General features: G+C 47.3%; 1 protein-coding gene across 1 annotated transcript in view; it reads left to right on the top strand.

Annotated features, from left to right (window-relative positions):
- The first annotated feature begins 45 nt into the window (after positions 1-45).
- PRPF40B (pre-mRNA processing factor 40 homolog B) overlaps positions 46-24,486 on the top strand; it is a 37,108-nt gene continuing 12,667 nt past the window's right edge. The window contains exons 1-18 of the mRNA XM_015423644.1: positions 46-88; positions 3,205-3,297; positions 6,168-6,317; positions 6,402-6,482; positions 7,491-7,518; positions 8,622-8,647; positions 10,181-10,291; positions 12,466-12,586; positions 12,701-12,731; positions 13,613-13,771; positions 15,161-15,263; positions 15,619-15,683; positions 16,450-16,614; positions 18,775-18,883; positions 19,067-19,217; positions 20,615-20,748; positions 21,661-21,775; positions 23,426-23,517. Coding sequence (XP_015279130.1) covers positions 86-88; positions 3,205-3,297; positions 6,168-6,317; positions 6,402-6,482; positions 7,491-7,518; positions 8,622-8,647; positions 10,181-10,291; positions 12,466-12,586; positions 12,701-12,731; positions 13,613-13,771; positions 15,161-15,263; positions 15,619-15,683; positions 16,450-16,614; positions 18,775-18,883; positions 19,067-19,217; positions 20,615-20,748; positions 21,661-21,775; positions 23,426-23,517 — 1,737 coding nt within the window. The 5' untranslated portion in view covers positions 46-85. The remainder of the gene's footprint in view (positions 89-3,204; positions 3,298-6,167; positions 6,318-6,401; positions 6,483-7,490; positions 7,519-8,621; positions 8,648-10,180; positions 10,292-12,465; positions 12,587-12,700; positions 12,732-13,612; positions 13,772-15,160; positions 15,264-15,618; positions 15,684-16,449; positions 16,615-18,774; positions 18,884-19,066; positions 19,218-20,614; positions 20,749-21,660; positions 21,776-23,425; positions 23,518-24,486) is intronic.

Genomic DNA, 24,486 nt, shown 5'->3' on the forward strand with positions numbered 1-24,486 from the left:
GCCTCCTCCAATCGCAGCCGCCCTTACTGCCGGGTGGGCCGAGCTGCCCGCCCGCCCGCAGGCCCAGCAGATCCGAGGCTCGGCCATGGTAATGTCTGCTGCTTTGTTATTCCCCCTCCTCCGAAGATCCGGGGCGGAGATGGGTTCGGGGGCGGAGGGGCGCGTGTGTGAGCTCGGCACGTTAGAAGCTTGTATATGGGGGCCGGAGGACATAAACCGGTCCTGAGCCACATTTCTCCCCAGTCTCTGCATGAACGGGGAATAATCGGTATCTCTCCCCCACCCCCGCGGCTTTTTTTGTTGGAGTCCCCTAAGCAGTGGGGAGGAAAGGGGGGTAGGAAGAGGCCTGGGCTGAGGAGCGTTGATGGCGAGGCATCCTCCTCAGTGGAAACAGCCACAAGATGCATGTTCTGGAGTCCAGGACACCTTGCCCCAATGCAAAAGCATCCAGGTCTATACAGGTGCATTAGAGGTACATTAACTGCACATGGGCAAAAGCCTACCGGGGATGCACCCATAAAACCCGTGTAGATTTCATTTTAAAGTGCAATTAATCATATCCTTTGCCTTGTTTTAATTGACCCAGGCTAAACTAGGTTGAGTTTGAATCAATATCATCCTAACCCACCCAGTGGGTTCTATGGTTGAGCAGCAGTTTTCACCTGTGTCTCCCACATCTAAATCTAGCACATTGCCTCTTGCACCAGATTAGCTGTCTCATCTACACTTGCATGCAAACAATTCAGGGCTCATGTGAACAGGAGACTTTTTTGCTTCATGCATGCTGGGTACATGCTAATGAGTTCATAGAAAGATGAGCAGTAGCACCATAGCTTGCTGATGCATTTGTATCCATACAAATATGCAGCTCTTTAATGCATGTATATATTGTGTACACATAAGCATACATCTCCACAGTAGGGCATGTGGAAGGTTTCATGTAAGGATGCTCACCTGCACATGGATAATGCAAAAAAATCTGTAGAAGAAAGTATAGAAGAAATTTAAAGCAAACTAGCTTTCAAGTTATTGTCTTAAACAGCTTTTAGGAATTGTCTACAAACTTAAGTCACACACACATAGAAATCTCACTTTAGTCCGTTGTGAGGGTTCCATGCAGAGAAATCTGATTTACTTATCACATCCATGCATTTTTAGAGAAAAATAGCAATAATATCTTATGCTAAAAATCTTCTAACTTAAACATGTAATTATCATCTACATAACTTATTGGTTCTTAACTATTGATTAGATAATCAAAGAGGTACATCTGCTATGTGCTCATTATCTTTTCTAAAGCAAGATAAGAAGGCCAAACTTAACTTTTAATCTCTATTAAAAGGCAATAAATAATATTTCTGTTACTGTTTTAATTAGCTGTCAAAGATAAAAGAAAAACCTTATGCAATCGCAGTTTCTCCAATAGTTAATCCTAGTATGAGCTGACAGCTACAGGAAAAACATGCATGATCAGCAAGAAAAGTGGTGTACTGTTAAAATACTGCTATACTTCCATGTTAGAAACTTCATAGTCATACCCAGCCTTAGATGGGAGCCATCAATCCAATAGATTGGGAGCTACGTTTATCCATTGAGTTCCTGCAACTCATTTATACAAGAGAGCAATTCAACTTGACTTTCCCTTCCTTCCTTTGAATTAGCCCTTTTCATATTCCACTCACTGGCCTTTTCCCAATGTTGGCATTGCCTTATGTAGAAAAAAAATACATTATTTGTAAATACTTTCCAAATATTACTGTTCTCTTGAAATGTAGACATTGATTTATAATTCCATCTCTGCATGTAGCCACTCTGGTAACTGTCAAATTCACCCCAAGCATTTCTATCTTCACATATCTGTATGTACCCAGGGATTCAGACAACTTGTAAAACATAGCCATCATCCATTCATCATAGACAAAAGGCCAACTGAATTGTTCCCTAGGATGGTTCTTCTTCTCTACCAGGAAATGCTAAAACATTTAGAACTGTTTTGTTTGACTAAAGGGAGAGATGACAAGGGTTTCTATAATATGGGCAGAAGAAAATTCTCCCTTTCATCATAATATTAGGACTTGAGAGGAATCACTTGTCTCCTCACAATAACATATGGTATTCACCGCCCAAAATATAGGGATGGCCACTTGTTTACTTTTTAAAAAGAAATAGACACATTCATGTAGCCCAGCTAAATGGGATGACAGCTAACTGGCACCTCTGTGTACAGAAGTATCTATGACTACCTGATTCCGGGCATAAGCAACAGGGAATGGGCTTTGTTCTTTGCTTTTGAGGATCAGGAAGCATCTGGCAGGCCATTGCTGAATGCTGGACAAATGATCTGATCAACCAAGGAAATATTTATAGAGTGATAATTTCTGTCACCTATGGAGGAGATTAAGAGACAGACTTGCCCTAGGATACCAGGCGTTCTTCATGCCTGCATCAGAATTTGTTCCCGGCATTACAACCTATAAGTTCAACATGTTTTTATATTTATTTTGTTCTGATCAGTTACATCCTTCCTGTCCCTCAACTAGATGGTTCTCGGGGTTGCTTACAAGTAAAATTTAATCTAAGTTGCAATGAAACAAAGCGAGCATTAGCAACAAAGGACAAAATTAGCAGCCTAAAGTAAAAGCAGCAAAATATTAAAAATGAGAAATCCAGTAACTCAAAAACATAAGACCATTGGCTATATACAAAAAGTGCGCAAGAGAAACAGTTAAAAATCAGCCAAAGGTCTGGACAAACAAATGTGGTTTTACCTGGCATTAAAGATGCGAAAGGCTCAGCACCAGGCAAATACCCAAGGGAACAGCATTCCATAGCTGAAAACGGAGAAGCCCCGGCTTCTCAGGGAAGAGGGCACAACAGTCCAGGGCCCCTGTTCACTTGGGCAAGGTGCCTCCTGTGTGTAGCATAAAGGTGTATAGATTTCACTGTGTATATGTTCAGTGGCCCCATTAATAATGGAAGAAGGAAATGAGTGGTATGAGGGGGCCCACAGGAATCTTTGTCTGGTGGTCTCTTGGCACTTCTAGCTTCTAATGTTGACCAGTCCCTCCTCAGAAAATGAAGGAAGGTGGGATGGATTCTCTCGATCTCTGGCTTCCACATCAGGCATCCCCTTCACTGCGGTTATAACTGGAGGTCTCTTTTCTCCTTGCACTTACACTGTCTCTCTCTTTTTGCTGTTCGCAGTCGGCTCCAGACCCAGGCAGTGGCCCTCCTCCTGGGCAGCCAGCCTCATACCCTCCGGCCCCACCACCACTTCCAATTCTTCCTCCTCCCTTTGTAAGTTAGTTCTTATCCAACACATTTCAGTGTGTTCCTCCTACTTGTGCAACTGTATACAGCATGCTGAGTGTGACTGGAGTATTGTTTTTGTGCACCAAAAATATGTGTGTGTGAGGATGCTATAGTGTAGTTGATGAAATGTGTGTCTGGACGTGTTTTGGGCTGTATGTTTATGGAAGTGAATTGAAGTCACATTTGCACCTGTGCTTCCAGCCATTGTAAATTACTCCCACTACAGCTTCGGCCATAAAGTACATAACTGTTGTACTCTCTCCAGTACCAATTCAGTTTATTCCCACTGAAGAGAAGTACTTAGCTGTTGAAGTTACTGATCTCTGCCTTTGAGTCCACAGATGTGAAGTCAGCCATTGTCAGATTGAACTGAATCAAGTCTGAAGCAGTTGTGTGCAACTAAAGGTCTCCAAAATGTTGCCATGGAGTTCCCAAAGTCTTTATTCTTTTTACATTTTACTCTGAAAATGATATTAGTTAAAAACGTTCAACTAGGACTCATGACTGTAGTGGAAATGTTAAAAATGTACTCTCCGAACCTGTAGTTCTGCCTGCCTGCCTCGATGTGTGCGTAGGTATGTGTCGTCATCCATGTAGTTGTGTAGATAGACATAAAGGAGCACATGAAGGAAGGCTATTAATCAAATCTGTCGCCACCTCACTGTTGTACTAGTTGGGAAGCCAAAGTGACCCCAGAAGAGTTTTCCTTTCCTCTGGTGAATTACTTACAATAGCTGCTGTTTTGCTGCAATCTTTGAGGTCAGTACAGCCATAGCAGTACTGCCAACTAAAGGATGCAATGCAAGGCACACCTAAGAATAAGTTTCAAAGTAGCTCAGGAGCATTTGAAACTGTATACTGAATCAGACCGTTGATCTATCAAGGTCAGGATTGTCTACTCACACTGGCAGCCGCTCTTCAGGGTCTCAGGCAGAGGTCTTTCACATCGTCTGCTATCTGATCCTTTTAACTGGAGACGCCAAGGGTAGAACCTGAGACTTCTGCATGCTAAGCAAATGCTCTACTGCTGAGTCATGGTCTGTCCCCAAGGAATTCCCTCAGCCATAAGTCAGCCATCCCAACTCTTTCACTTTGCCACAATAGAAATTGCCCCTTTATTTCAAACGCATAGGCCATAAGCCACTGTGTGCAAAATCCAGTTGATTTTATTGTAAAGTATGAGATGTCAGCACTAAACAAAGTACTAAATTTGAGAAGCACTAAAGGGCCATGTAGTCCAAAAGGCTGGACAGTCCTCTAACCCTGAACCTGTACAATTCAGATCACAGTGTGTCACAGTGAGAAACAGGTGAACTGTAGAAAACTGCTTGCAGAGAAAGTAGCCTGTGGACATGTCTCCTCCACTACAGGCACGGCACATAATGGCCTTGAAATTTCAATGGCCCATTGAAACGAACGGAAATTACGCAGCAGTGCATCAGTGTTCTTACGCAGTATTCTTACACAGTTTTTCAATGGGGAGAACTTCCAAGTGGATTCTGTAGTGCTGTTCTCTTTGAAAGAGAACACTTAGTACCCTCACGGAACGACAGTTCCGAGAATTCTTGGGAAATTCAAGGCAGCTATATGGGTATAAAAGTGACATTTTGTTTGTAGATGAGCTGTTGCCCTAATAGCCCAGGCTAGCCCAATCTTGTCAGATCTCAAAGCTAACCAGGGCTGGCCCTGGTCAGTATTTGGATGGGAGACCACCAAGGGAGTCCAGGGTCACTATGCAGGGGCAGGCAATGGCAAACTGCCTCTGAATGTCTCTTGGCTTGAAAATCCTATGGGGTCACCACGAGTCGGCTGTGACTTGATGGCAAAACAAAAACTAAAAAAAGATGAGCTGTAAGAAGAGACACGTGGACAAACCAAGCCTTGGAACCCAAACAAAATAAGGTGCACTATATTGAAATGGGGAAACATTTTTTCCTGACTCCAAATATGGAGACTCTTGAGTGTGAGACAAACCCATTACCAGAATCCTTTGATTTTTGTGTTGCTTAGCAGGGCACTTGCAAGGGGAGGCATTGCAGGACCTGTCATAGCAAGAGGGAATGGTTGCATTTCACAGAAGTCCAAAAGGCCCTGGCAGAACTTTGGGAGGAATTCAGAGCCTGGTTGTCTGCCTGTATTTTCCTTGAGCTTGGGTTGGAGATTATGTTGTGTTCTGTAAACATGAGCTGGAGCTCCAGAGATGTATGTGAGCTTACGAGTTATCCATTCCTAGAGAACACACACACACAGAGGCTTGGATCTGCTAGAGTGTTTTCATGGACAGAATGGTTTCTACGTGCATGACAGCCTCCCCTTCTAATGAAACTGCATTTCTAGGCTGCAGGAGAAGTGGAAAACCATCTGTCTGTGGAAATGCTAGGAGAGCCAGTTTGGTGTAGTGGTTAAGAGCGCTGGACTGTAATCTGGAGAACCAGGTTCGATTTGACTCCTCCACATGAAGCCAGCTGGGTGACTTTGGGCCAGTCACAGCTCTTTCAGAGCTCTCTTGGCCCCTAACAAAACAAAACAAGTCTAGCTCACCACTGCACAACAACAAGAGCTAGAACTTGCAGCTCCCAGACAATCTAAGGATCTCCTGGCTATTCTACAAACAGTGCCATATGATAATATAATTTAATTTTTTGTGGAAATGCTCTGGAGGATCCAACTAATCTTTCCATATCTTTTGATGTGTGATGCTGCTTTGGGGTTATCTTACAATAGTGTTGTCTGTTTCTGGTTAACGTTGGCCTAGTTCCTTCCTGCCTCAGAGAGAGAGATCCAAGACTTGCTGCTGGCAGCTGCTCTGGGTACACTGGGTACCTATTCTCTCTCTTTCTCTTTCTCTCACTTAGATGCCTCCTCCTGGGATTCCACCACCGTTCCCCCCAATGGGGCTGCCCCCAATGGGTCCACGCCCGCCACCCATGCCACCCATGCCCCCAGGCATGATGCCACCTCCACCAATGATCCCACCCATGCCTGGACCTCCACCCATGGGACAGGTAACTTTCATCCTCAGTACCTCTGTCCAGCTGTTCACCTCTTCGATAGTCCCTGTAGTAACCTTGGCTTCTTTGTGCCCACAGATTTCCACAATGGTGCCACCTATGCTTCCTGGAATGATGATGCCTGGGGTGCCAGCTGGCCCTGTTTCTGTCTCTGGAGCGGTGAGTGCCTGGCAGGAGCAGTGGTTTGGGGATTAGAATCAGGCATGGGTGGTCAACTTGTGCCATGGGTGCCACAGTTGGTGCAGACAACAGGAGCTTGTCCGTGTACCTTGGAAAGGACTCCTTTGGACTGTGGCATGGAATCCGGCCTACACGCCTGCCTGCCTGCCTCCCAGTTCCTGTGTGTTTCTTGGCTTCAGTAGGTTAGGGGCATCATTTGCCCATGACTGGAATCTTGTGGCATCTCGCAGTACAATCCTAAGCAGAGTTACATCTTTGTAAGTCCATTGAAGTCAATGGTCTTAGAAGGGAGCAACTCCATTTAGGATTGCACTGGTTCAGCTCTAGTTGGCAAAAACTGCTCCCCCCCCCATTTGCTCACAAAAATCCTCCCTGGGATCTGAGTCATTGAAGACCTGAAGACTGAACTTTAGTCCATGAAAACGTATGCTGAAATAAAATGGTAAGATGTTACTCCTGTTTATCGTTGCTGCTGCAGACTAACATGGCAACCCCTCTGGAATTGCAAATAACCATGGTTAAAGCTGTTGTTAAAGGCACAGGATCAGCGGTTACTGAAGAACATTGGCAAACTTGAGGGGGGGGGAATGGGTCTAGAATGAAAGCAGAATTTATTTGTCTGGACCACTTTGGAAAATCCATTTGGAACTGCTGGGCTGGATAGATCATCCAAACAAGGACCTCCGTTTCTGAAAAGAGAATGTGATCTCGTAGGTTGGAATGGACAGGGATCCTGGGAGCTTCTGTTTCTGATCCTAGCCAGCAACTTCTTATATTCTTAGACAGAAGAAGAATCATCAGTCAGTCTCTTGACTGACTAATCAAACCGAAGGGGAGTTCTGTAGGCTGACAAGCTTGGGGCCTTTTTAATAGGCTCCGAGGTGGTTCAGCTGGAGAAACAGGGTGTGATGATGGATGCAAGATGTAATTATCTCCATTTGTGGAGAGAACTGAGCCCTTGATCTCATTCTTATTTCTTTGTAACAGGCAGCTCCTGTGACCGACCCATCCAGTGGTGAGTGTCCTAACAGACAGTTTGATGACTGTATTTAGGGTGTATCTGGATCAAGAGTTTTCTGTGAGAAATCCTGCATGCCACCTCCCTTTATGTATAAAAGAGGTCTGTGTATCTTCTGTAGCCAAAAATCTTTCCCAATGTGGTGATTCAGTGAGGGGCAAAGCAGCACCTGTTGAATGTTTGCCAGATGTGCATAAAGATGGTAGCCTCCCACTAAATGCTAGGTGAACTCGGATTCTTCCTGCAAACGCCTTTCCCTCCCCTCATTGCCCTTTGTAGGGAATCTGACCTGGTCTCCTGAAAGCATGGAACCTCTTGGTCATTAAGCCATCAGTCTTAGATTGCTTCCACAAGAAAGTTTCACTCCAGTTTGGCATCCATACCAGAGTGGGTTTTGTTTTGTTTTTTTTGAGCATCTGTACAACACGTACTAATCCACTTTTTGTATTTCCCCTTTTTTGCAGCAGTCTTTCCCAAATCTGATGTGATATGAGTGGGGAATTTTTAGTCAAGGCATGTTATATGCCAGGTGTATGAGAAGATGGGCATTTTTGATGGTCCTACCCACACAGGCACCATTTTCCTATGCCTGCCTCCAATGGCTGCCGTTCCTGCCCCCCCCCCCCCCCCCCCGGCCCTCCCGATCCTGCCCCCCCCCCCCCCCGTGGCTCTCTGGAGGCTTTTTAAATAAAACCCAGCAATTTCTAGATCACCATAGCATAATAATATGGGGGGGGGAGCTATGGGGGCTGAAGCAAGGCAAGTTCTGGGAAAACTGCCTTATGGACACTCCATTGCCTCTGCATGAGAACTAGATAGAGAATTGTTGCCATCTGGAAGCCGCCTTGGGCTACATTTAGGCATCACTGAATACTGCACTATGGTAGTGTTATAGCAGTAGTTCACCTCCTGGAGCGTTGTGTCCATGCAAGAAAATTCAGTTGCAAATGATTTCTGTGTGCAACAAATGCCCGATATGTATGAATGCAGCCTCACTACATCTTCTTTTGCCTCCACATTTTGCAGCAAGTTTTTCTCTGTCAGACCCCTCTTAGGCTACAACTGTATCTCTTCCTGATCTCTGGTCTCTTGTTTTGCAGCCTCTGTGACCCAGGTGGCCCCTGTGGTGAGTAACTGGCTATGCGTCCTCCAGAATGTGCCTTCTGCACATATAACAGGTGTTGTTCTGATGTGGGGAATCCAGATGCATTCTCCCAAGGATACATTTCTGGTGAAAGGATGTTTCATACTCCTGGGACTCAGAATACAGTCTTTGTCTTAGTCTTTTGCTGGGAAAATCTAGAGCAATGGATACCAATTTGATTATCATGTGGAGTGTGTTTGGGGCACCTATTAGCTAGTTCCTGAAGTGTGGATGATAGGGAGCGGCACATCTCTCTATGGTGTGAGGAACTGTATGCTTCCCAGTCAGCATCAGATAAAACTGAGAAGGTGCTCTCCAGTAGGGGATTAAAATTAACATTGCTTTCCCTGCAAGTCAAAATTAAGTCTGGAAGCCACAACTTTATTTCTTCCTGCTCTCTGGTCTTTTGTTTTGCAATTTCATCTTGGCAGCCAGTTCAGCTAAGGTAGTGTTTTTGATAGCTAAGGGGACTTCCTTTTGTAAATGAATAATGGAAGTGGGCTTCATTTTTCCCTCCTGAAAGGCTTACCTTTAGATTGTCTAAGAGTAAGGCTTGCTTATCTTCAGAGTAGTCCATCCTTTGTGTTTCTGTATGAGTCAGTGTTCTGGGCATGCTTTTAGATTGGAAGAAACCACTCCCAGAGGATTCAGTTAGTAACTGAGGAAGAGATGCAACAGGCAGCCTCTTCGAGGCTCCTTTGAGATAATTATACTGCATTTCTGCACCGGGAGAAAGGACATGGTGCAGCCTGGTGAAGAGAGGCACAGCAGAATCACCTGCCTGTAGTGGAAACTGATTGGAATGAGGCCAGGAGAGATCAGTGAATCCTGCAGGAGCATAGTGGGGAACATACTGCGTGGATGGACACTTTGTGGTTTATTGGCGCTTTTAATTCTTCACTAAATATATTTCTCATAGTATACAGTTCAGGAATTGTAGAGCTAAGCGGGTTCTCCAGATTTTGCCCTAAGACTCCAGCCTCACTCCCTATAGGGCTGTTTCACCAGTTTCACGTCCTTTGCTCCTCCACCCATCAGATCCCGAATCCATTGATGGGTGCTGTGCAACAGAACGTGATTGTCAGTGGCTCTCCAGTGCTGGACGCAGGCTGGAAGGTAACTGCCTGTTATGGAGGATCCTGAAGCCCCGCCCCCTGATGATAGGAAATCATACTCAGCCAACCCCCTTTGCTCCGCCTTATGAGATTTCCTCCCTTGTTGCTGAAGCTGGCTTTCACAACTGTATGGGTTAGTGTGCCATCCTAAGCCCTTCTCAGTCCACTGAACTGGGTGAGCCTAGGATGGTGTAGCTCTGCTTAGGACTGCAGTGTTAGAACCTTGCTTGTAATATTTCCCCCCAAGTGGAAGCTGATATTCATGGCATGCTGAATGCTGTGCTCAGAACCAGTTTCTGCTCTTGCACGGAGCCGTTTCATGACGTGTGGGAGCTCTGCAAGGCGGGTTTAGTCCCAGTCCTGCTCTGAAGTCCTTCCCCCCCCCTCCTTTGTCTCTTAGAAGCCTGCCTGGAGTGAGCATAGAGCCCCCGATGGGCGCATTTACTACTACAATTCTGAAACCAAACAATCAAGTTGGGAAAAGCCAGATGAACTCAAGTCCAAGGCAGAGGTGAGATCCCCGGCTAGCCTTGGCCATGTGGCTACAGTATACATCTGGAGTGCTCACCCACTGTTGAGTTATGTTTGACACTAATGCGCAAACAGCAGCTGGTCAGAGATACCGTAGCAACGAAGGGTCTATTTGACATGTTGAGATTCATCTCCACGGAGAAGCATATAACTAGTTAAATCTCCAGTGGTATTTGAACATGAGAAAAATCCCTGTCATCACTACTGGCATTGGCAGCATGTGTATTCAGTAAGGGAGTTTGCAAGGATCCTACACTGGTGCATGGTGTCAACCTACGTAAACAGTTTTGTACTCTGATGCATAATCCCGGTGTCTGAATCACCTGGTGTCAGGGGTAAAATGCAAGTTTTACATTTATTACAGTGCTGTCTCCCAATGCAGCCTTTTACTCTTCCCCATGGGAGTAAATGAAGACCATTACTGTCTTTGGGAGACCAAGAAAGGGTGCACTGTCATCGGGGTAGAAGCTGAACTTGCCCTGTACTCCTGGGGTCTCCATTTACTAAAAAGGCAGAGCCTCCTACTATCTGCATAGCCCTGTCTTGTGTTCTGATTCTTGGTCGCCCTGAAGAGTAACAGGATGGTGAACAGAGTTTTGGATTGGGAGTAGTGAGACCTAGATTCAAATTCTGTCTCCCTTTTCCATGGGTGATGTTGGGCTATGTTTTTTATTTCAAAAATAGCAGAAAAGAGGAACAGGAAAGGGGGGGAAAACTCAAAATCCAGCAACTAATTAAAAAAAGTAGAAGCAAAAATATAACAACAGTGGCAGTAGATCCACGGAAAAAGTTTCTATAAAAGATTTCCAGATATCTAAGAACAAGTCCATGCGCAGTTGTCGTCCATATGCCGTGCATGTATATTGATGAAGCTGTAAGGTCCTCAGTCTATTGATTTACAGCAGGTGGGTGATGCTGTGCTAGTCGTTCTCTCTCTGCCTAACTTACCACACAGTGTTGTTGTGAGGATAAAATGGGGAAGGCGGAATAATTTATGCCGCCTTGAGCTGCTTGGAGGAAAAGCAGGATCACGGTGAAATATACTGTTGGTATTTCCAGGCCTGGGACCCACCTTTAACCCCCAGGTGGCAGCAGGGACCCACTGAGCCGCCAGCAGGTGTCCTCAGAATCTTATGGCAGGGAGAGGAAAAACCTCTAGACCTGATACGTTAAAGAGAAATCCTCTCTACCACTGAGAGACCTCGCCTTGCTTCCCGGTGATTCCTCTTGGCATGCATACAAAGAGAGGCACAGGGTGCAGTACCCTTGCTCTTTGCACGTGCACTGCAGCAACTGGCCCTTCCAAAGAGTGGAAAAAAGGAACCATTCTATAGGGGACTGTGACCGAGGGCTCTCTGACCCCCTGGCAGGTTCCAGCCCATGGACTGGAGACCACTGCACTAGATGCACGTCTGCCACTCTGAGCTCCTTGGAGGAAGGGCAGGATGAAAACATGGTAGATAGCTATAGATTTAAATAGGTAACATATTGGCAGTATAATAAAAAAGAATGTGCAGGCTTTTCTTGGAACCTTACCACAAACTTAACTGACTGTGAGATAGTGTGGTATAGTGCTTAGAGTGTCAGACTAGGATCTGGGATGCTCAGATTCTGAATCCCCACTCTGCTATAGGAGCTTAATCCAGTCACAGCCTGTCACCTCAGGGTTGTCAGCCCCCAACTCCCATTTCCCATGGCAGTGGGGATTAAAAAAAAAAAAAAGGCCTTTGAGCCAACGGTATGACATCACTTCTGGGGAAAACCCAGAAGTGACATCATGCCACTCTAGGAATAGAGAGAAACTCTACGGTAACACCACAGAGTTTCTGGCAATTCCTAGAGAGGACCGGTGTCACTTCTGGGTTTTCCTAACTTATGTTGAGATTCTGGGTTTTCTCCAGAAGTGAAGCCATACCATTGGCCTAACCTACCTTCCAAGGCTGTTGCAAAGAGAAAATGGAGGTGAGGAGAATGATGTAATCTGCTTTGGGTCCCTATTGGGGAGGAAGGCAGAGTATAAATGAAGTAAATTAATAAGTAAATTAATAACTAGACCTCTTTCTGTTTCCAGAGTTGGGAAGAGGGTAGGTAGAACCCTGGATTCATGGTCCCCAGCTCCCTGCAACTCAAGCCTTTGTTTCACTGCCCCTTCAGCTCTTGCTTTCACGCTGCCCCTGGCGGGAGTACCGCTCAGAGACGGGGAAGCCCTATTACTACAACTCTCAGAGCAAGGAGTCGCGTTGGACCCGGCCCCGTGAGCTTGATGATATCGAAGGTGAGAGTTCCTGGCAGTCAACAAGTGATAAGGTTTGGGACTGTGGGGTGGAGGTAAGCCTTGCCGACCTTTAAATATTAACTCTGGTAACCCTGGCTGCCTTTGTTTCCCCAGCGCTGATCAAGGAGGAGGAAGAGGATTTGGAGTAAGTCCCTGGAGGAAGGGGGGGGGGAGAAAAACGTACGTGCAGGCATAGCACAGACATTGCCGAGAGGACTGACAAATGGAAATAAGACTAGAGTGGTGATGAACTATTGTTTTGCTTTTGGTTCCAGCCTCAGCTAGATGCTGAACCATCTTTTTGAAGGCTCTGTATGTTGTCCTACGGGGGATCATAAAACATAGGGGAGGAGGCAGTGCTTTGAAAGATACTTGTAAAGTTAAAAACAGAAACCAAGCTTCGAGCCTTTAAGGTTATGTCAAGAAGCCTGAAATTACCCCATGGCTAACTGGGGCTACACCAGACTTTTGGTAGTCGAGGGCTGAGACTTCTGTGTGTAGCTCCTGAATATACATGAATATACAAATCTGCCTTATACCGAGGCAGACCACTGGTCCACCTGGTTCAGTATTCTCTGCTCTTATGACTGTCCAGGGTCTCAGGCAAAGGTCTTCTCTAACACTTGCTGCCTGAGATACTTTTGGATTGGAGATGCCAGGAGCTGAACCTGAAACTTTCTGCATACAGAGCCTGTGCTAGACCGCTGGGCTATAGCTAGAGATGTAAGATTTCCAGAAATGTTGAAACCATGGAAATAATGTGTGCCCCCATTGCTTCATTTATGGTACTAGCTACTTTTTCTCAGCCTTTTCTGCTTCCTTGATGAAAAAAAATGCATGCTGCTTCCGGAGGGGGGGTGGGGGGGAGAATAATTGTGCAAAATTAGCGAACATAGCTGAAATTGGGCAACTTTTCTTTGTTCTATGCTGATGGCAAAACCATTCATCTTTTGTGTGTTTGTTTGTGTGTGTTTCCCCCCCACCGGTGCAAAGTCCTCAGGGCTCTGGCCTTTTATCTCTATGCAGAAGGCAGCAGCTGCATGAGACCCCTTTGTCAGGTCCTGCCAGTCCAAGCCCATCTTCTGCTGCCACGTCAGACACGGAAGGGACCGGTGGCGTTGAAGGACAGGAGACCTCAGGCATCGAGGGGGTTCCTCCTGCAGTTGAGGAGGAAGCTATAATCAGGTGACAGGAGGAGGGGTTAAGGGAGGTGTGGATTAAACCCTGGGTTCTCAACATGTAGCCCAGGATCCCCACTTCCATGGGGGGGATCATAAAACATAAGGGAGGAGGTAGAGGTAATTCTGGGGGTTACATGCTGTGACTGAAAGGCAAGCAGCAGCTGGAGCGGCTTGTCCCCACATTCTTCTATACCACTGTGATGCTCACAGTGGCTCAGGAGTCACATGTGGCTCTTTGACAGGTCACGCCTCACTCTTCTGAGCACTGTTCCCCATTGTGGTGCCTACCCATATTTCAGGAAAGTGGGCAAGGCCCTTGCCTAATAGGGCTTCTGGTCAGCAGGTGTTTCCCACCTTGAAACAGCCACCACCGGAGGAACAGATACGCTGTGAGGCTCCCTGCCAAAGATTAAAGTAAATGTGGCTCTTCTGGTTGATCATAGATGCAAATGTGATTCTTTCCAAGCTGCAAAGTGTGTGCCACTGTTCTGTGCATGATGCAGGATGAATTGATAGGCCGAGGTGGTAAAATCCTGACTGTTCTAAAGTGGTTTAGCCACTTTAGAAGGCAGTAGAGAGTGATATTTTTGAATGGATATAAGGAATTCCCTGAATGTTGTAAAGCTACATATTAGAAAGAGTGAGAAGCTTCAACCAGCTTGTGCTAAGCTACATCTATGCTTGGGAAACTTTTTAAGGACCCCCGAAGCTGCCTTATTCTGAGTCCAGCCATTGGTCTATAAAGAACAGGACTGTTTACTTTGCCTGGTAGTAGCTCTCCAGGATCCGCTGCCAGATCTCCTTTTAAGTGGCAGGCTTCTGCATGCAAAGCAGATGGTTTATCGTTGAGCCCCATCCCCATTCCAAGGGGAAGGGAACTGTAGAGTATGAAACACACATCCTAGAGACTGTAGTGGGTTGACCAGAATTCTGCCACTGCTACCTGCATTGGGTGTAGAGTGGCTCTAAGCAAGGATTGTAGAAAGGGTAATTGGAGGAAGGAGGCTCGTTTGTTCCTGTCCTTTGGGGGTACAGTTTCCAGACAGGGGGAGTGAGGTGGAAGGGCCCAGCTTTAGCACAACAGGCTCGCGTACTCGAGGACAAGCATAAACTTTCACACAGTTGGAGTTTCAGAGTGCTCCAGAACACAAGAACAAATTTAGAAGGAAGCTCAGTAGATTTGAGAGATACTGGATCGGGCACCAGCATCTCCAGCACTGGGGCTTTGGCTCCATTGTCGCAGTTGTTGCCTGGGTTCCCCAGGAGGCCCATGAAGCACTCTTGAGATTGTAGGGATGTCGGCAAAGTGCACAGATCTCACGGTTGCGGCCACGATGGCCCTCTGACTCCCCCCAGCCTGGCCCATGCAACATGCTTGTTTTTCCCTGCCCAGTTGTGGTCCTGGACGGAGAGACGAGGAAGATCAAGGCATCAGCAACACCTGGAGCAGCAAGGAAGAAGCCAAATATGCTTTTAAGGAGCTGCTCAAAGACAAGGTACTGAAAGGTTCAGGGCAGGAGGGAAAGGCTGGTGGAGGATCATAAGTTTTCCTACCAAGAATGTGGGTCAGTTCCTGCAAGCTCTACAACTGAGTGGTAAAAGCTTTTCCTGGACTAAATTGCTTTTGGGGGGGGGGGGGGGGAATGAAGGATATGAATGCTCTCCCTTTTTTAAAAAAACCCACCTCTCCTTACACCTGGAAGAACAGCACATCAGGGAGGAGCACTGTCCCCTGCAATGGTAAGAATGTTAATGCTTAGTTCTGCTAATTGTATGAACTGGCTGTGAGACCAGAGCACTGAGGCATTTGTGCCAGTGTCCTGGTTGAATACTGTTGTTTCCTGGTTCCAGGGTGTCCCAGCAAGCGCATCGTGGGAGCAGGCCATGAAACTCATTAGTAATGATCCACGGTTCAGGTATGGTTCTCACCCGATGGATGTTGGTGCCCTCTTTGCCCTACCTTGTCATGGTAGCCCCAGTCTGTAGCAGTCACGGTTTCAGACAGTGCTGTCCTGAGCAGAGTTGCATCTTCCAGGTCATTGGCTTCGAGGCGCTTATGGGGCTGTTGCTCTGCTTAGGATGGCGCTGTAAGGCCCAGACTGAAGTGCTCTTTTCCAAAGAGCTGGGTCCAGGCCACCCATCTAGGGCTCCCCGCAGCCACACACCAGCTGCAGGGAATGTTTGTTAAAAAACAAAGGAGAGCCCATTTGGGCTTGGAACACCACCGTGCAGGCAGAAGGGGCTCCTGCCCCCCCTCCCCAGCAGTTTTCCTCTGCCGAAACAGGGTGGGTGAGGACTTATTTCTCCTTTTTTATTGCTCCACGTGCACAGAATGCTTCCCATGGAGCAGCAGAAAAGGGGGAACTGTCTCCCACCCCCAGTGCCATTCAGCACGGGGAAATGGCTGGGGGCGGGGAAGGAAGATGGGAGCGCCCCCCCCCCCCCCGGCAGCATTCCTTTATATTTTTAGCAAACATTCCCCGCAGCTGCTGTATGGCTGCTGGGAGACAGAGTTGGGCTTCCCAGACCCAGGTCTTGTAAACAGAGCATGTCTAGGTCTGGCCCTAAGTGCTTCCCCACAGTGCTGGAAATAGCCGTTCCTTTTGCCCCTTGCTCTCTCTTGCTCCTTGCCAAGGGCACAAGCCCTTGAGCATCAGCCGTGGTCCTCTGCTCTGCACCCAGTGCCTTGCCGAAGCTGAGTGAGAAGAAGCAGGCATTCAACGCCTACAAGGCCCAGCGGGACAAGGAGGAGAAAGAGGAGGCCCGTCTCCGGGCGAAGGAGGCCAAAGAGGAGCTGCAGCGCTTCTTGGAACAGCACAGCAAAATGAGCTCCACCACCCGCTACAGGTAGAGAGCACCATGCTCGCAACTGGCTTGATTGTGGGAAATGGAGAGGCTTGGGTCCTGTCTGGACAGCCTTGCTAGAAATGAACCAGAAACCAATGTGGTATAACCGTCAGAGCATTGGACTAGGAAGCAGGGTTTGCCAGTATCTGGCTTGGGAAGTTCTTGGAGATTTGGGGGTGGTGCCTACAAACGGCAGTTTGGGGAGAAAGTTTAGCCAGCATGTAATGCTATGGAGTCCACCCCCTGAAGCTGCCCTTTCCTCTTGGGGAACTGATCTCTGTAGTCTGGAAATCAGTTGTAATTCTGGGAGATTTCCAGATCTCAAATGGAGTTTGGTAACCCTAAAGCAGAACCAGATTCAAATCCCCACCCAGCAGCCAATCAGTGGGTAGTGTTAAGTTCCCTGTCAGAGGCCAGTCTGGTTTTGTGGATGGGCCATACCTGAGCTAAGCAGGTGCATTTTCCAGCTTAAGCATCAGTTGTTGAGGCTTGAGTTGTAGCTGGGAATGCTGGGTAACTGCAAGTTTGAATCACAGCAGACGAAAGATACTGTTTTTTTGACTAGGCCTTGTCAGAAGACGGGTCTCTAGTATTCATCGCAAGCCTGGCCAATCCAAAGGCTTCATACTGGCTGTCAATCACAGAGGCTGATGTTAGATATCCTCATTCCCTTCTAAGGTCTCTGAGGCTTAAGTGCACAAAGTTTATTGTGTAGGGTTGCCGGGTCCCTCTGAATAGCCAGCAGGGGATGGGGGGGGGGGAAATACTGCGAGCAGGGAGGAACACCCAGCATTTCAGTGATGTGCCTACATGACCAGGAAGTGATGTAGGCACATTGGGGGTGTCAGGGGGTTACACTCTTGTTTTTGGGTAAAACTCTATAGTAGAATTAACTTCTACCCTAGTTTTTGCCCCAAAATGAGAGCCTATGTGATGTGCCTATGTCACGTAGGCATGTCGCTGAAATGCTGGGCGTTCTTCCCTGCGGGGGGTAATTTTGGGTGGGGCCTGGCAGCAGGAGACCCCCACCGGGGGGGTCTGGCATCCCTATCATGGTAGCTATCATGCCTGAGTCCCAATTTTAGGCCCTGAGGCCCTGGTATCGTGCTCCAGACTCCCTGATGCTCTTCGCAAAAAAAATTAAAAATCAAATTTTAGGTCCAAAGAGAGTTGATCCAATAACACGGATAAATTAAAGCAAATCAATTCACTCTATTATATATTGAAATAATACTGCAAAAATACAGTATTAAGGAAATATGCAACAGTCTGCAATGCAGTACTTGAAAACTCAGTTTGATCCAGTAAAAGTTACTAACAAAACCCCCCACAGAGACAGCTAATTTATGATTTACAAATTAAATCTCTATAAGGGTAAACTGGACTTCTTTCTGCAACAGATTTAGGAAGACTTGATTTGTAGCCACTACCTGGCATTTCTCAACAGTTCCTTGTGGGTTTTCATAACTTATTTTTAATGTTAATAACCTTTTAATAAATTAAACTGAGTTTTGTAGTTTCACATTTAAGATCATTTGCTCCTGTGGATTCATGGTTAAGAGGCTGATCTGACCAAGCGGCTTTTATCACAGGCTGGATAATGTGCTTTCAACGCATTTTAGCAATCGTTTGCAAGTTGCAGTCACTGAAGTGCTTTGTCCAACATGTGTGAAAGCAGCCCAAATCAGGAAGTCTTGAGCCTGAATATCATAACAAATCCCTCTTTGCCTCATTTGCAGTAATAATAATAACAATAATACCCATCTACTTTCTAAGGTTGTTGTATGATAGCATTTGTATTACACTTCCATGTGGTCAAAGAGCTTGACATACATTAAATGTTTATTTAAACTTTTTAAATTCCACTTTACTGTGTTGTTGTATTGTATGAAAGGGAAAGAATTTGACTTATTGTATCTATGCTAAATAATCATGTTGTGAAAATGGCACATTAGAGGCAGTACAAAAATCTGTCTGAACTCTCATGGTTGCACATGTGCCAGAGTGGTTTTATGTGCATGCTTTGTAGGACATATCCATGTGCTCTTCTTGTCCTGCTCTCAGTGATCTCGTGTTGACCTCACTGCAGCAGCAGTATTCTCTCCCCTCACCCCCGACAGCATGTTTTATTCCCTCCCCCCCCCCCACACACCAACACAGGAAAGCAGAGCAGATGTTTGGGGAGCTGGAAGTCTGGGCCATGGTGCCAGAGCGTGACCGCAAGGAGATCTATGATGATGTTCTCTTTTTCTTGGCAAAGAAGGAGAAGGTAAATATGAGCAAGGGCAAAGGTGGGGTAATTTGTGAGTGGGCTTGGATTTCCCGTTGTCCCCCTTGCCATCCCAATACATGTAACTCACAAGTCAACCCAGAGCTTGGGGATAGGAACCCAGGAGTCCTGCACTGCTGGGATGGGAGCTGGCCCCAACGCTGTCCCCTGCCACCCACCTAGGAGCATTCCAAGCAGCTGCGCAAGAGGAATATCCAGGCTCTGAAGAGCATCCTGGACAGCATGAGCCGCGTCAGCTTCCAGACCACCTGGTCCGAGGCCCAGCAGTACCTGATGGACAACCCCAGCTTTGCCGAGGATGAGGACCTGCAAAGTGAGGCGCCTTCCACCTTCCCGTTGCCCCAGCTCCCTCCCTCCCTCCCCAGTTCTACAGCCACTCTCCCGCCCAGGTCACAGTTCTGGAGCTGAAGGGACACGATGGAGTTCAGTGCGCAAATGAGCACACTCACACTGCTATGATCTGTAGGGCTCTGTGTTGGTTTTGTGGTCGTGGTTTTGTATTGGGTGCAGGAAGGGTGCCACTTCCCAAGAATCTCAGCTTTAGTTTTCCTTTTGATTTTGTTAAAAATGATGCTTCTGATCCTTAAAGAAGCAAAGACAGTATGTGGACAATGTCTGATGAAATTTCAGAAGCACACCGGGGGGGGGGGGGGGGGAAAAGGGTTTCTAGTGGCCAAGGAGCTGGGTTTAATTCTTTCCCCTTCCCCTCCCAGACCCCATGACAAGCAGGATGTATTCTCTGCGGCCTTTATGAAAGACTGCATCATTCAATGCAGATCACAGAATTCACCCTTTTCGTGCAGAATTTTCTTGCAGCAGTTCACAGTCTTGCTAGGACATAGCCAGTTCGGTTGACCGTCCTCCATCTGTTTCTCCTGCTACATTTGATCATTTCTATAAGCCTTTTCAATTTGCAGTGAGCTCTCTGTGGTCCTTTATTGAGTCTGCCCTCATAACACCCCTGTGAGGTAGGTCATTATTATCCCCATTTTCCAGATGGGGAACTGAGACAGAGAGAACATGCCTTAACCAAGGGGCCACAGCAGACGCGGGATGGGTCTCTCGGACTCTGCGGACAAGTGCTGCTGAGCAGGGTAGCATCGATGCCGACACCACCGTCACAGTGTGGGTGGGATCTTACGACACCGGCAAGCGTGCAGTGACTGGAGGGGGCATGTGCATGTACATGTGTCGAAGGGAACGGCTTGATCCCTGGATGTTTTGGAATGAGGGCGTTGCTGTCAATGAATCTGGAAGACCTGTCCCAGCCACCAAATACACAGCCCGTGACCATTTCCCATCGCCTCACAGTCTTCTGGGCCCTATGCCCAGGTCCTCAAATACAGCATAATTTGCCCCCTCACATGAGCATAGCGACCCCACTGCAAATCTGTTATTGCCTCACATAAGAACAGAAACTGGTATTGTGTATCTTTGCTTTCACTTAAAAAAAAGGGGGGGGTTGAATCCTTAAGGTTCTGGAGGTTAAAGAGTGTCAGCAGTGCTGGGGAAAACCCCAAACATCAGAGGAAGGACAGAGCTGGATCAGTAGACTGGGCTGACTGTCAGCCATGAGGGAAGACTCCTGTCCTACCTGCCTGAGGCAAAGCCTGTTCCCTTTCCGTCCAGAAGCGTCTGAACGCTCCCTGTGCCCATCGGCTTTTCGGCACCCAGCTCAACTTGGACCCCTCCCCCTTCTGCCTCTTTCAGACATGGACAAGGAGGATGCCTTGATCTGCTTTGAGGAACACATCCGGACCCTGGAAAGGGAGGAGGAGGAAGAGCGGGAGCGTGGCCGCCTGCGAGAGAGACGCCAGCAGCGCAAGAACAGGGAGGCCTTTCAGGTATCAGCGGCAGCAGCCCTGGGCTAAGAGGGCCGTCTCTAGAGAAACTCTGAGCCGCTGTCCGGAGGCCTTGTGAGCTCTGCACTGCCCGGTGTTTCATTTACCTCCACCTGCTTTATTTATTTATCCCCATCAGGTGGGGATAAATGAGTCACAGATCATCCAGGTGACAAGAGCCGCTTGGCAACCACGTATCCAGTGAGGGCAGAGTTGGTTTTTGCATAGCAAAGCAACAGCCCTGGCCAGTGGTTCTCTTTGGGGAGGGCGGAGGACGCTGTGTCTCTGGGCACCTATGGAACAAGCAGAGAAGAATATTGTGCCCAGCACAGGGCTGTGGTTCCTGAGAATGCCAGCTTTTTTAATTATTATTTTCTATATGAAAACCAACAAGTTGCTAGACTAGGTGGAAAGCACCTGTGAAAATTTAGGTGACACCTCAGAAACTGGAGGAGTTGCTGGATGAGATTTCCAGTAGACAGAGGCAGGATGTTAAGTGCCTGCTCCCATTGAAGTATATTTTCTTATCAATAATGTCTGGAAACTTGCTGGTTTGTTTTGTAAGACGATAGCCAGAATTGTCAAGAAGCTGACATTTGGTGCCTAGCTAGGACCACATTCATTTCCTTTGCTTCCACAGGTTTGCGGCATGCATGTGGGTTAACTTTTACCTTAAATGTTCATCGTAGAGGCTTCTCTAAACCTTTTCTAGAAAGCTTTGCCGGAAGGGGCCTTAAAAAAGACACCTCCCCCCCCCCCCCCATGAAGAGTGTTGGGATGGTGTGCAGGGGAGGTGGGAATCAGGGCCTTGTAACGGGCACGTGGCCTCCTTGGCAGTGCCCGGGAATGGGGGAGGGGCTGACTCCCCGATCTCTCTCACTCTATCGTAGAATAACCAGGCTGCTTCTTGCTCAGGCCTTCTTGGACGAGCTTCATGAAAGTGGGCGCCTGCACTCCATGTCCACCTGGATGGAGCTGTACCCCTCGCTCAGCACTGACAGACGCTTTGCCAACATGTTGGGTCAGCCTGGTAAGCAGCTGCTGGGCGGGAACCTCCTTCCCTCGCTCCCTTCTGTCAGTACTGCCTCTCGCTTTCAGCAGAAGGAGTCAGAATATCTCGCATAATCTCGTGACTGTAAAGAGAGATCAGAAAGTCCAGCATGGTGTGAACACCAAGCTACGCATTTGGGGATTGGGGGGGGGGGGGACACATTCCAGAAGGGTGGAACAAATTTATCTTCCATTATGAAGCTTCTGACAGCCACTGGTTGAGCTGGTATGACGTAATGGAACGTTCCGACCATTCAGGGAGCAAAGCCGTCAGATCTGCATGGTGTTGCCTCCTAGCACTGGTATTCAGAGGTTTACTGCCCGTGGGTATGAAGGTTCCTTTTAGTCTCTATGGCCGGTAGCCACTGACGAACCGATCCCCTTATCAACCTAACCCCCTTTTAAAGCCATCTGGGCTCATGGTCATCACTACATCCACTGGCAGTGCACTGCGCAGTAATTGATTGTGGAGTGAAGAAGTGGTTCATGTTGTCTGTCTCGAATCTGTATGGAAGAGGAGGGAAAAGCACTCTCTCCCCACTTTGTCCATTGCATGCACAATTATATAAACCTGTAGAATGCTCCCCTGAGTCAGCTTTCTCTCACTGAAAAGCCCCAGATTCTTTACCCTTTCCCCATAGGGGTGGTGCTCCCCAACCCTTTAATCATCAGGTCCCATGGCTGCAGCCAGGAGCTTCTGAGAGCTAGGACTCTCCTGGGGGGTCTGTAACATGCCCAAGAAGCATCACTGCCATGTTGAAGGTCCCAGATTCAGTCATCAGAGTTTCCAGTTAAAACATCTCAGACAGTAGGGCTTAGAAAGATCAGGGCCCGAGGTCGTGGAGCCTGGAAAGAGAGCTCTGGGACAGGCAGGCTGTTGCCCTGCCTCAAGTTTAAGGCAGCTCCCTGTGTTTTAATGTATATATCTGTGTATGTTTCATTTCAGTGGTTTTCACTCTATCTTGAGGGGACATTTTCCACCCTGAGTTGTTTTCTTTGGAGCCCCCAGTGCCCATTGCCAAAGCCGTGTACAAACGACCCATCCTTGCATTGACTCACCACACAGTGAGGGAGAGTGCCCGCAAGGGTGCTGGCCCTGCCAAGTTGTCTGAACAGTGCAAACATGTATGCCCTCTCCAGTGCTTGGAAAACACTGTTGATCACGGGGAGGGGGCACTGCCCCTGGGCATTCTCACTGTGCAGATGACTGTGAAGAGGCAGAGGGCAAGGCCAGCGCACTTGGGCCTGCTGTCTTTCCCCACCGGATGGGTCATCTGCGCAGCGCTTGAATCTCTGCGTGGTAGAGGAGGCTGGAGCATGTTTGAGTGTCTCAAGTTAATACAGAGCACTGTCTTCAGGCCTTGCTGTTCCCACCACTTGAGCTGTGTAGTGTGTTCTGGACATGCTCTTGCTTCTGTACACTGCTAGGGAAGATTAGCATTGGGTGGGTGAGCTGTCTATCAGGGAAGCTTGTCTGCCACTTGCTGATCTTACTGAGGACCCCCGAGAAGCTTCCAAGGAAAACGAGGGCTCCAGTGGAATGCAGTTTGAAAACTAGAATCTTATTTGCCCTTCTGGTGGAAGTTGCTCACGATGCGCTCTGGTGCCTCTGTTCTTCTACCCCCTCCAGGTTCCACTCCTCTAGACCTGTTTAAATTCTATGTGGAAGACCTCAAGGCACGCTTCCACGATGAAAAGAAGATCATCAAGGATATTCTCAAGGTACAGCCAGCATGGATATATTGGAGAGGATAGAACCCACAAGCTCTTTCTCTTTTAAAGCAGTCCAACCCAGAGGTCCAGTGAAACCGCTGCATGATTCCATTGTTGGTTGGGTTCTTTCCTTGTGCTCTGCTTCCAGAATCGTCTTTTCTTAGCAATGGGTCTATGGCCCCATTGAAATTCCTCTTTTTTGCCTGGGGCAAAATCTACCATATGTGGTACTTGGGCGACTTTAGCTGCAGATTAGGCAGACATTCATGTCAATTTCACTTTTCTGAATTAAAAAAAAAATTGATTTCTTGGAAGTGAAATTGACAGGAATCGGGCGGGTTCCCTAAGGGAATTTAACTGGTGGATTCCTACACTTCTACATTATAATGAGCTACACGAAGTGTGGGAGGAGAAAGTTGCTAAAGTTATCCATTAGAAAAACTTTGAGAAGCAGCAGTAGGACAACTCCTTTCTTAGGACCCACCTGAAGTGTTGCGATGTAGGATGCAAGCTTTTGAACTCTCTGGGTTAAATGTGAAACAAAGAGGGGGTAGGGGGAGACAAAGATGCAGCGGCTCATAGAGGAAAAAACTGCTTCTGCTGTTTGTAGGAGGGAATGGAGAAGGTGTTAGACAGTCTTTATTAGGTCAGATTGTGCTAGGTGCAAGGAAGAGCTTAGGCACCAGGGGATATTGGACAAATGTGTGACCGTGCTTCCGTTGCCAAGGGAGCAGTAAATCTAATCTGTCTCAAGCACTAATTGGAACACAGACGTCCCTTATAAGGCAGAAAGCATCCATTAAAAAAATGCACTAGTCTTTATACTATTGATGCTGGAGATCAAGTTGAGAGGAGATAAGGAGATCAACAGGTAAAATAAGGAGTCAGTAGAAATGAAATGGTATATTATTAACCAGTGGTTGGAGGGAATGTGTATCTCCTCTTTTTTTTTTTTTTTTTCTCCCCAATGGGGAATTT

Source organism: Gekko japonicus, unplaced genomic scaffold (assembly GCF_001447785.1).
Source record: "Gekko japonicus isolate JY-2015 unplaced genomic scaffold, Gekko_japonicus_V1.1 scaffold33, whole genome shotgun sequence".
Lineage (NCBI taxonomy): Eukaryota > Metazoa > Chordata > Lepidosauria > Squamata > Gekkonidae > Gekko > Gekko japonicus.